The 12,043-nt window shown below is 35.9% G+C and overlaps 1 protein-coding gene across 2 annotated transcripts; it reads right to left on the minus strand.

The window, feature by feature from the left end:
- Nucleotides 1-55: 55 nt before the first annotated feature.
- Der-1 (derlin 1) lies at nucleotides 56-11,258 on the minus strand. Of its 2 annotated transcripts, none has more exons than XM_022067560.2 (7): nucleotides 11,133-11,258; nucleotides 10,798-10,964; nucleotides 8,460-8,571; nucleotides 6,740-6,831; nucleotides 6,319-6,467; nucleotides 5,219-5,329; nucleotides 56-3,681 (listed from the first exon to the last, which is right to left on the minus strand). In XM_022067560.2, the coding sequence occupies exons 2-7, from the start codon at nucleotides 10,948-10,950 to the stop codon at nucleotides 3,537-3,539; spliced, it is 762 nt and encodes a 253-aa protein (XP_021923252.1). In that variant the 5' UTR covers nucleotides 10,951-10,964; nucleotides 11,133-11,258; the 3' UTR covers nucleotides 56-3,536. The 2 variants fall into 2 exon arrangements, with proteins under 2 accessions (XP_021923252.1, XP_021923251.1); XM_022067559.2 differs by having other exon boundaries at nucleotides 11,057-11,249.
- Between the last annotated feature and the right edge of the window lie 785 nt (nucleotides 11,259-12,043).

Genomic DNA, 12,043 nt, shown 5'->3' on the forward strand with positions numbered 1-12,043 from the left:
TGATGCAGTTCAGAAACAGTAATTTGGCTGCTAGTGCCATAATGAAACATTCACATAAATGAGATTGAAGTGTTTAATTCTGATTCTGAAGTTGAATATATGTCAAACCATTCTGACACTGATGTACACACTACTTAACAGAACAAAGTGATAAGTTTTTCAAGAGATGAAGCATGATGTGACAAGAGGAAAATACAGAGCTACAGTATACTGTTTACAATCCAAGTTTGATTATTGTTGCACAACATACAACTGAAGAGTTTCCACGTGATTGCTTTCAAATGTTTACACATGAACTACAGATTATTTTACAATACTGGTGAACAATGGGTTAGCAGTTCTATCCTGTGTCTGTCAGATCTCAAGTTAAAAAACCTGGCTTAGTGACCCTTGACAGACGTGATTTTCATTAGTTGTTCCAGGCTGAGGAACACCTGATAAAACACCATTGCTCAAACCAGAGCCCACATGATCTCAAAATTTTCCCATTCATTCATCCTTATGACCTACTTTCCTAAAATTCATTTTAATGTTATGTTTTTTCTTCCAAGCAGTCTCTTTCCAAGAGATGCCCCCATCACAATGTATTTTCACGTCTTCCTCATCTGTTGGCCCATCTTAACCTTCCTATGTAACCTGAACAGATCACATTTTCCCATTATGTAACACCTTCCATCCTCAATATACTGTCAAGTCCTCCTTCTCAGGCCCACAAATCTTTGAGCATTCTGTTCAATATGAGAAAAATAATGAAAATAAAAAGTAGTTGTAACATCTGAAAAAATCTGTATAAAATAGGCCCTTTCGTTAAAGCATAAATAATGTTCCATTTCAGATCAACAATAACAAGGAATGCAATTGAAGATTTATGTTGTCACTACTGTTGTGATATTTTTATATAATTATATTAAGTTGAATTATTATATCATACAATCATCAATGATATAATATACCAAATGCCACACTCTCTCAATACTGGTGATGAAATTAAAAGCAAGACATAAAAATACAGCTGGCCCAGTCACAATTATAATAATTTTTTTCCTTTCACTACATAGTCCCTTGTTTTCTTGAACTGAGATGCTGAAGCAATACCTCTGCACATGAAACTGTGATTAGACATCTTAATCTTTACAAGCTGAGTTTTTAGAAAGGGAAAGAAAATTATAAAGTGCACACTTGACAGGTATTTTCAACATTCAGAATTATAGATGAGACACTAACATCCATGCTCTTCACATTAACAAGGACCTTAATGTTTAATTTTTATTATTTATGCATGAACAAAACTAATCTGATATAAAATTTGGTCACATTCAGATGATCCACGGATGTAAAGCTTTTCACTACCTTAATAATTATGATTATAACGCATTCTTCCCTTATAATAAACAAACATTAAATATGCATGCAATTCACCGTTATTTTAAATTCAGATTGGCATGAAATCAAAATATGAACTGAATGAATAAACAATCGGAGTACATATGCAGCTCAAAATTTAGAGTAGATATGAATCATAACATATGGAGCATGTACTGTGTGCATTTCTTTGTAACAAATATTATCATATGAAATTGAAAAATCTTCATATTCCTCAAATTTCTATTATAATTATCTTTTACTATATTAATATTTGTTTATTAAGTGGTCAGATCACCCATTCTCCTTAGCCTCTTATTTTAGGGGCGGAAGCCTTATCTTTTTGCCAGTTTACAAAAGAAAAGAAATGAAATACAAAATTGTAATGATAATAACACTCTTTATGAAATCCAGAACAGACAGCTGAAGTATCACAGCTCTATACCAGTCCAGAGTCCAAGTCAAGCTGAGGCATTCAGGGATAGTGACATGCCATTTGTTTTTTCGAACCCCAGTAACTGTTTGGCATCACATTGGTTTGGGTATGAATGGGCATAAGGGATATTGGCATCATTTGTCCCAACCGACTACAATTCAAATTTGAACTGGCCAGCCAATCATGTGTCGAGGGTCCCAAACTAACAACAGATCTGGAAAGTAGGTCAAGAACACTTGCAGTACGCCTGGGGAGGCAGTTGACACCATGCCCTCAGCCATTAAACAAAGCACTCGCATCCAGTAACCGTTGTCCCTGTTATGGGAATTGTGTATCAGAGGATCTATTTTTCAAGAGTAAAAGTACAGGGCTAGTCTAAATGATGTTCCCGATTTGAAAGACATGCTACTCACGTTTAATGAAATTCAGATGCACAAAATTGGTACCGATGGAAAGAGAAACTCTCCAAGTTTTGTTTCAGTACATCACGGGTGTTCAATGTGAGCCCCCTTAGTAACACGGCACACATCCAGCCTGTAGTCGAGTTCCTCCCAGACACGCTGCAGTATAACATGATAGACTGCTGCATTGGCTGCTGTGATACATGCTCGCAGATCAAGCAAGGTCTGTGGTAAGAGTGGCATGAAGACTCTATCTTTGACGAACCCCCACAGAAAAAAATCACAGGGTGTCAGGTCCAGTGAACGTGGAAATCCAGGACACAAAAGGCTCCCGTCTTCAATGGCAGCCATTTTCTCTCATATCGCCTCTGGCGGCGAACAGTGTTACTACGCGGCTGCGAAGTATACCAACATAAACTTGGAGAGTTTCTCTTTCCATCGATACCAATTTTGTGCATCTGAATTTCATTAAACGTGAGTAACATGAGTTTCAAATCGGGGACATCATTTAGACTAGCCCTGTATATTGTGTTATTCTCTAATTTGTTTTTGGATTTATATAAACAAATTATATCAACCCTGAGGTGACTCTTGTTCCCCACTGACATTAGTTCAGGTAATAACTGTCTCTTGCCGAAGGAGCAAAGGAGGAGGGCAGTTATAGCTCCAATACTTCACTTTTATAGATATCATGATGTAGTAACACCATAAACAAAACACCTTGTGTTGATACCAGTTATCATGTGAACACAAAGTATGCTGACAGCATGAGGCCTGGTTACAAAGTGCAGAAAGCTAATGCCACTTTAATTTGCCATCATAGTCTCTTGGAGTGTAACATGGGTTGGCATGAAGTAGCTGTAAGATATAAGAGGGAGAAGGCAGTATTCTGTACAGGTTATTTTGCTTGCAGTATTACTTTTACAATTAATGCATGTGTTTGGAGAATTTCACCAACAGTATTAAAATGAGCAAACAATTTAGCATAATTTCTTCAATTCTGATTCAACATGATCTGAACAGCAAATGCTGCTGATTTTGCACTCTGAAAAAAATATTTTCAAATTTAGGAATCACTGATGACAACATAGTCCTGTCCCAACCTTGTAATTAAATTCAATTACATCTGCCCAAATGCCAGTTTAAACAGTATCTGAAGTCTTACAAAAGTTCTCCAAGCCTCTAAGAATGTACTTCACCACAAAGACATGTAACATTTATGAGAAAACATGTTCCCTCATTATTTAACTTAATTAAAAACACACTTTTGTTGACAGTCATCACAGAAAATCAGAACTAAGCTTATTTGACAACAAATTTTGACTTTTAGTCACTGTTCAATTGTCCCCAAGGACACGGCCACGTCCCCAGTTATGCCTCCCACCACCCCGAGCTCCTCCTCCATCATTGGCTGGACGCCTTGGAGCAGGTGGCTGTCCAAAACCATGGATACCACCTCTCTGGTTGGGAAAAAAACTGTATCTGGAAGAAGAAGGAAAAAAGTAATGTGTAAACTGAGAAATCACTAGGATTAACACTTACCATTGACAAGGTATGTGACCTGCAGTATTTCTTCTACACTCAGAAAAATTGTTTCCAAGAAATCATACAATATCGTGGGTACTAGCAGTAAATATCAAGTGTGAGAACACAGAAGTTCAACACATCTTATATAATGGAATTAAGTACAAGTTGTAGGATTTTGAGTAGTTTATATGTATTCAGTTGGTAAAGAAATTCCCTGCTATTTTTATGGAACCTATGGTTTCATTACAGTATTCACAAACGCCTGAAAATGGCCCCTATCCTGAACAACTAATCCACATCCTATTCCCTATAAAATATCCTTCCATCTATGCCTAGACCTCTCAAGTTCTCTCTTCCTTTGTGATCTTCTAACCTGTACGTATTTTTGTATTTCTTTCCGTGCAAGCCACATGTCCCATTCACCTCAAAGTTCTTCATATAATCCATCTAACAATAATAAATAAAGTCTCCAGATATGGAAAGCTGTAAATATGCTGAGAAATCTCTTGCAAACAGAGAAGGGATGGCTCTCCAGCCATGAATTGCCAAATAGAGCAAGGAGGAGGAATGTATTTGCTAGACAATAAATACTAAAACTCATACATATAGTACACTTCTTGTAGTGTTTTATGTGGACCTAGAATTCTTAATATTATGCACCTTAAATCATACTCACCATCATAAAGTGCTAGTTCAATCACTAAACCACACAGTCAGGGCTGTAGTAGTGCCAGGGCACAAACACAACACTTATTTCAAGGAGAGTGATGTCAAATATAGGTAAGGGCAAGTGGGGTTAGGGACCCCACTCCCAAAATACGAGACAGAGAGTATGCCCCTCTAGAAACTTACAAAAAATTATGTAATATAAAGGTAATAGAGAACTTACAGGCTTTTTAATTTATATATGTTTGAGGCAGAAGTATCAGCTTCTTTAAGTACACACATTTCATGAATTCTGCATTTAGAAGTACACAGATATAAGGAGCAATGAGAATGGCCTCATATTATGATTCATGCCCATGTCAATCAATTTGAAACTGCACGTTTTAGTACACCCCTGATCAAAGCAATCAGAAATGAGGCATCTAAACACACCTGACTATTAAAACAGCACTGCACTGCAACCCCTCTTCAAATTTTGCTTATTGTTGTTGCTAATGAAATTTCTAAATTACCTCAGTCATTAAAACATTTTTTCTTGCACTTTATTATACTTTTAAAAAAGAGCTACACTACTAAATTAAAACAAGTTATGGAAGAGGCAGTAGTTTTAAATACTGCAAGTGAGATGTAGTTTAAACAAGGAATACACTATGAATTAAATGATCACATTGTTTATATCAGATGTCAGGCAGCACCACAAAAAATAAACTCCATGTGCAAGAAATTTTGTAACTGTAGGTTTCTCTGTAATAAGGTTTGAAATATTACAATAAGGCACAATACTAAAATTAAAGTTATGTCTCAATGACAAATATTTGAAGCTTACATTACAGATGGTGTGCTCAGTAAAGTTGGCCCACCAAATTCCAGAGGGTATTTGAACATCAGGAAGAAGTATACATGTCCAACCAATATTCCCACCAACTCCAAGATTCCCCTAAAAGGAAAAATCAACGTAACTCCACCTTCCAAATACGAACAAGGAGTTCCAGGCAAAACTCATAGAGTTTCCAGCCTTTCTACAATAACGCGATAGCTGTGTTCCTAGAAAACATTGCAAAATGGAAAAATTGTGTTATACAAACCATTAGTTTAATTGGAATTAGGTTATCAATAGTGTGTTCAGATAGTGTCACACCATTGTGTAAATGTTTTCCTATTAAAAACTCATGCCAGAACTAGTTCTATGATCTATACACAGCGCAAAAAGCCTTCTTCTTCTTTAGCACTACGGCCCTTTCAGTGTAGCCTTGGCTTCTCTTGCGATCGATGCCCAGTCTTCCCTATTCTGTACTTTTCTTCTCCAGCCTCTTACACCCATCTGTTTAAGATCAGACTCCACGTCTTCGATGCATTGGAGTTTCGTTCTTCCTTTCTTTAATTTGCTAGGTTTACTATTGATGATCATCTTACATCCTCTATCATCACTCATTCGGAGTATATGTCCAAGCAATTCTATCCTTCTTGCCTTTATTACAGCTACAATATCTGAGCTTTTGAACAGCTTCTCCAGCTCGATATTCATTCCAATTCTCCATAGGCCATTGTCACATATTGAACCAAAAATCTGCCTTAAAATTTTCCTTTCCCAGGACATAAGCACTTTTTCACCCAGACATGTTAAAGGCGCAAAAACCCAGAAGACAGAAATCTTCAACTCTCAGATTAATGATGATCTTGTTTCAACTGTGTAGGTTCTAAAGCATAAAACGAGTAGGCAAGAATATGACAAGAGGCAACTATGGCCTACTTCTAGGTATAATACTAGTGTTTACCTGGAGAATATGAGGAAGAACTAAAAAAACTGAAGTCCATCCAATAAACAACTGAGATTAAGAACAGGTACTTCTTGAATGGTATCATCACACAAACATATTATGAACTATCTACTAAAAATCTACATTAAATAAAATATTGCTGACTTACCCTCCAGAAATTATAAGGTTGAATGCAAACAAGACCCATGGAAGATACATTGCTTTGAACTGGGAACCAAACCAGAAGTTGACAATGACATCCTTATTTAGTTGACACCATATATATAGGACACTTAGTACCATTGGATCCATAAGAAGCTGCAAGCAATTAATGAACATGTAAGAGCGGTCTTTACAGTAGAAGAGCCAAGAGAATAGACATGGAATGATTATGTGTTCTGAGGCACTGCCATTGCAATTACAGTTCTATGGATTTGTGAGACTTCATTCCTAAATATTTAAAACAAGAGAGTTCTCACTTTAAATAATTACTGATTTCAACTATAGTAACCAAAATCAAGATGTCAAATATATTCGTTATAAGAGACATAAGATAACAGCAAAAGAAAATTTTAAGAAGTAACACTTACTGGTATGTCAGCAATTAAACCAACAATGACACAACATGCCCAGTTGAAGAGCAACATGAAGAAATAATCACCAGGTCGGCCATCAAACGTTCCTAAAATAAATCACAAATCACCTTACCTACACTGTTACCAGTGGCAGTAAATAATCACAGATATTAAAACTTAAATATCAGATAACACTGAAATTTATAGAGTAAAAGAAAAGAAAAAAGAACGAGAAACCTCACTCAAGAAAGTCAGTGCCCTGCCCAAAACTTAAACAGTGCATCTGAATACAAGTCAAAAGCATAGACTAGCAGATAAAAAACAAACCTGAGATATAGCTTTCATGAAAGTTTAAAACACTTTATATGTCCTACTTGTATGTTCAACACTTAAAATAGCAAGACAGTAACAAACATAAAGACCAACTTCAAGTATTGCAGTTATAAACATTCATAGTCGACAGAATAATGTAATTATAATTTAGCGCTTCATTACTACCAACATCTAAAACGTGCATAAGTACAAACAATTAATGGACGCATGGTTAATTTAAGTATACTAGACTGTAAACATCTACATGGAAAGACTAGTAACAAGTTTAAATCATACATTTTAGTGATACAGCTTTTCATACAGAATTTATTGGTATGTTTGTTATGTCTCCATACAAAATTTCAAAAAAGCAATGACACAAGAGCCATAAATTTTTATTATGCATAAGATATGAAAAATGCAGTATTATGTATGTACCAAATATCACATGCTTAGCCAGTTACCCATTACCTGCTGAATTTCAACAAATAAGTTCTACTACAAGATATATATATATATAAAACTCTTGGACAATCAGAGCAGCAGAAATGAAATACATGATAAAGACAGCGGGTTACAATTGGATGGATCACAAAACTAAAACAGGCTACTCAACATTTTAAGAAATTATGTACCAAAAGGAAGAAGTCAGGGGAAGACCTCTGAAAAGGCTTTTGGAAAAGTGAAGCCAGAACAGGCCAACAAATGTCCTAACTCCACGAAAGCTACATGATGATGATATAAACTCTTGCTTATTTGAAGAAGATGTAAATCAGGAACATAGCCTTTTAATTATACAAGCAAATAACTAACTAACCAACCCTGTGGTAACAGAATATTAACACAATCCTGACCCAGTTCTCATCCTTACTACCAACTAACTTCATGGCTTGCAGAACCCGAAGGTTCATCACCAAATTAACCAAATCCCTCCACCAGACCCTGTCCTGGGCCAAGAAAATTCAGTCTCCTTCAACTCCTATCTACCATAGATCCTGCCTCAGATTATCCTCCCACCTACTTCTCTAATAATTGTTAAAATTTAACACTCCCATCTCCTCCTTAAGCTTCCAAGTTGACACCTTCCAAGAGTTATTTTCACAAAATTTTGTATTTCTTGTCTTCTCCACCCAAAATACATGGCCTGTCTATTACAACCTCCTTTCCTTACTTTAACAATAAATCCTCATTACAGTATATCTTAAACTGCTCACTAATAGATATGAAGATACCATATAAGTTTAAATATCTTCCCACTAAATATTTTGTTTTAAAACTTGTAATTTATTTTATTACCTGAAGGAGACCACATTTCATAAACAAGTATAACACATAATAAAACTGAGTTTACAACACAGGACTAAGATTTTGTGTATGACAAATGTTTCACTTTATTTAATATGTTACTTTATAACTACATTACCAGTTTCAAGCCTCAATGAGTAGTTGTATAAAAAGTAGCAATTTATCAAGAAATGAAATCCAGTTGATGGTGTCAGTGGGTAATAGAAAACGGCAGTTGCTGGTCTCCAGATCTGCAATCAAGAGCCGGGGGTTATTTTCACCTATTAAACACACACATACAAAAAAAAGATCTTTCAAAATGGCCTGACAGAGCCCAATAAGGGAGTTGTGTCTGACTGATAAACAACAACTTAAAACTTACATAAAACTGATGTACACAGTACAACAAAATTACATTTAACAAATGTAATATCATTCTAATGTCGCCCTCAGAGGACTAGTGGTTAGCGTGCTCGCCACTGGACCCATGGTTCGTGGGTTCAATTTTTAAGGGTGATAAAAATCCGTAGCACAACTTCCTTCGGAGGGGAAGTAAAGCCGGCGGTCCCATGTTGTAGATTTACGGCATGTAAAAGAACCTTACGAGCATGATACGAGATCTTTCGTAAGCAAAATTCAGTGGCCATTTTTCACCGAACAAGTCTAATGATTGACTGCTAGATGGTTCTGGCAGTCAAATCAGGATTAAGTAGAAATTGTGCAGAGTCAGTGGGCTGGTCACTCACTACTTCACGCATGACCAAGACACCTCTTGTAAAATATGATAAGTTCTATGATCAGGAAGAAGACAGAGAACCCACGTGAGCAGAAAATTTGTGTCATATGCCCATACCAAAATACCAAGACACAACAGTATTAAAAAATCCCAAAACAGCACACAAATTACTAGTAAGACTGATGCCTGCATAAGAGTGGTATGGTTACAGTAGGATAGCCTATTTTATTTTAGTGTTTGGAAGAACTTTAGAATATGGTGACCATGTATATCTTCAGCTAATATCAGAATGGAACATGTCTAATCCTCTAAATCTATCACTGAAGTACAATTTTACTTACTCATACTGTGAACATAATGGCCACCATATTACATCTATACTGAACCGCTTTCATTCTACCAATTGAAGTTGCTTACTTTTATTTTTATTCATATAGTACTTTATTTTTGCATGTTTCACACTGACCTAATGTAAAGGAACTGTTTTTTTACTTACAGACACAATCCTTAAACAACTGGTAACCATATTCTACAAACATTTTTACTTTCTTTGTAGCTGTTTGTTTTTGTTTCTGTCACTTCCATATTTCTGTATTTACATGTTAATGTTTCTTTGAATAAAAATTTGTTTGGATATTATCCATCATCTAGTAAATATAAAACGTAAAACGACGTTTCGGAGATGGGACTCTATCTCCGTCTTCAGGTTCCTACACAGTTGGGCCCACTAGATGGAGCTAACTCCGGACCGGAGATAGGAATTAGCTCTATCTAGTGGGCCCAACTGTGTAGGAACCTGAAGACGGAGATAGAGTCCCATCTCCGAAACGTCGTTTTACGTTTTATATTTACTAGACGATGGATAATATCCAAGCAAATTTTTATTCGAATGACTCTTCACCATCGTCAAGAAGTTTTAGATTTGTTAATGTTTCTTGCTGAGTGTATATATTTCTGGCAGTTTTCATAATTACCCCTTTTTAGTATAGCTTATTAGTCTCCATCAAATATTATTCATATATTACACTGTGACATGAATTTATTGATGACATATAAATTACAACACAACAAGCGAGCATCATGCACTACAGCTGACTTCATGCAAACAAAGTCAGTGCTCTTCATTTTTTTTGTCAGCAGTCTCAATGATGATTAGCATTTTCAAACATGCTGAGTTGTACTGTCATTTCAACATTTAATTAAACAATTGCAAGCCTACCAACTATAAGCAGAGTTTACACCACATCCATCATTAAAGAGTGTTTCGACTTTATTCTTCTTCACAAAAATCTTGTCACGAGAGTGATAAAATGGGCAGGCCCTTGTATACAGTGAAAGAAACCTCACACAAACCAGTGTTGATTACTATATGGTTCATGTGAGGTTTGAAAACTTCATGTTATGGTAGCCCAAAAACACCACTGGTGTCAGTTTTTCCATAAGCACTAAGTATATATAGTACCAATATGTGGAATACCGAAATTTGAAATCACTGTAATATTTTATTCAAACTTGGCTTCTTTATTTAGGTAACACTTATCAAAGCTTGTTTTGCTTTCTCTTTAGACTGTAAATGTTTTCAAAGCTTATAACAATCACTTAAGTACTATCCAATTTTACATCTTTCATATTACCACTAAACAACCAAATTTTCAAAATGTCCAAAGACATACATCAGAGTAAAACTGCATTTGTTCCACATCTGATTGTGTACCAAATGTTAATTAACAAATGCTTTTACCTGAAACTGCTTTATAAAAGGTTCGTAGAGTAGCACCAACTGATAAGGTTTGAATATTCCAAATCGACCAAGCAATGAAAATCCTGCCGTAAGCGCAAGCCACCATCGCGTGAAAAGGGGCAATCCCTTAAACCATTCAGTTATGTCACTCATTCTGTCAATATATCCTGTAAAAGAATGATAATGTACATCCGTACTATCTATTACTTTGGTGTAACACTTAACATACTTTGAGACACTAAAACAAGAGCAATTATACCTATTCAAGAAAGATATATATATCTATATAACAATTAATAATGACACCCAAAACCAGCTGAACTGAAAATAATTACAACACATATCACAAGTGGAAATCTTCTGCCAATTATTTAACGACACGTGTCTTATCCATATTTTGCAACATTCATCATCACAAAAAACTCCATCTTTTAATTTCCAATGACGTCGAGGTATCGAAAAATTTCACCGAAATTACGAAAATCGAAATCTTACTCTCTTTGAAAGTCATATCACCTCTGTCTTAACGGTCTCATCGTATAGTTTGTAAGCAGATTGAAAGTTCAAGATAGTATCTCGTTCATTAGTTTTGCTATAAGTCTTCGTAGTATAACAGAAAATAAAAATAATTTATTTACAGTTTACAGATGCTTCATAGCCCTTTGCCAAAGATGTGGGTCCCTCCACCGGTCCCTGTCCCGGGCCAACTTATATCTGCTATAGATCCCGCTTGATATTATCCTCCCATCTACGTCTCCCCAGCGGTTAAGAATTCGCTAGCTAGTGGAAGAATATTAAATTTCTTAAATGATTCCCTATATGAGGCTTTTAATGCGCGTCACAAACATAAACTAACGTAACCGAACCTACCCAGTAATGAAGATAATATACTCCTTGGCAACTATCCTTTGCGCATGGGCATCTGTACATGTCCATCTTTAACCTAACCTATTATAACCTACACAAACTTAATGATAATATACCCATTACCATCCGACCATTGTGCATGGTCGTCTGCGCCATACGCGTTACTAATCTAACGTAACCCAACTTAATGATAATACACATCCTTAGCGTCTGACAATTGCTCCTGGTCGCCTGCACGTGTATCATCTGGGATATTTTATTATGTACTCTAATAGTAATTGTCTGACGCTTCGGAGGTGCTTATCAATGCATCAGTGATTACAGATTTTGTACACATTTCCTTCCCTGCAACAGGGACTTTGCCTTAATTGAGAGATGC

This window comes from Zootermopsis nevadensis, unplaced genomic scaffold (genome assembly GCF_977971745.1).
Source record: "Zootermopsis nevadensis isolate Lab colony 2312 unplaced genomic scaffold, Znev_1.0 Znev_ptg000006l, whole genome shotgun sequence".
In the NCBI taxonomy this organism is placed as follows: Eukaryota; Metazoa; Arthropoda; class Insecta; order Blattodea; family Termopsidae; genus Zootermopsis; species Zootermopsis nevadensis.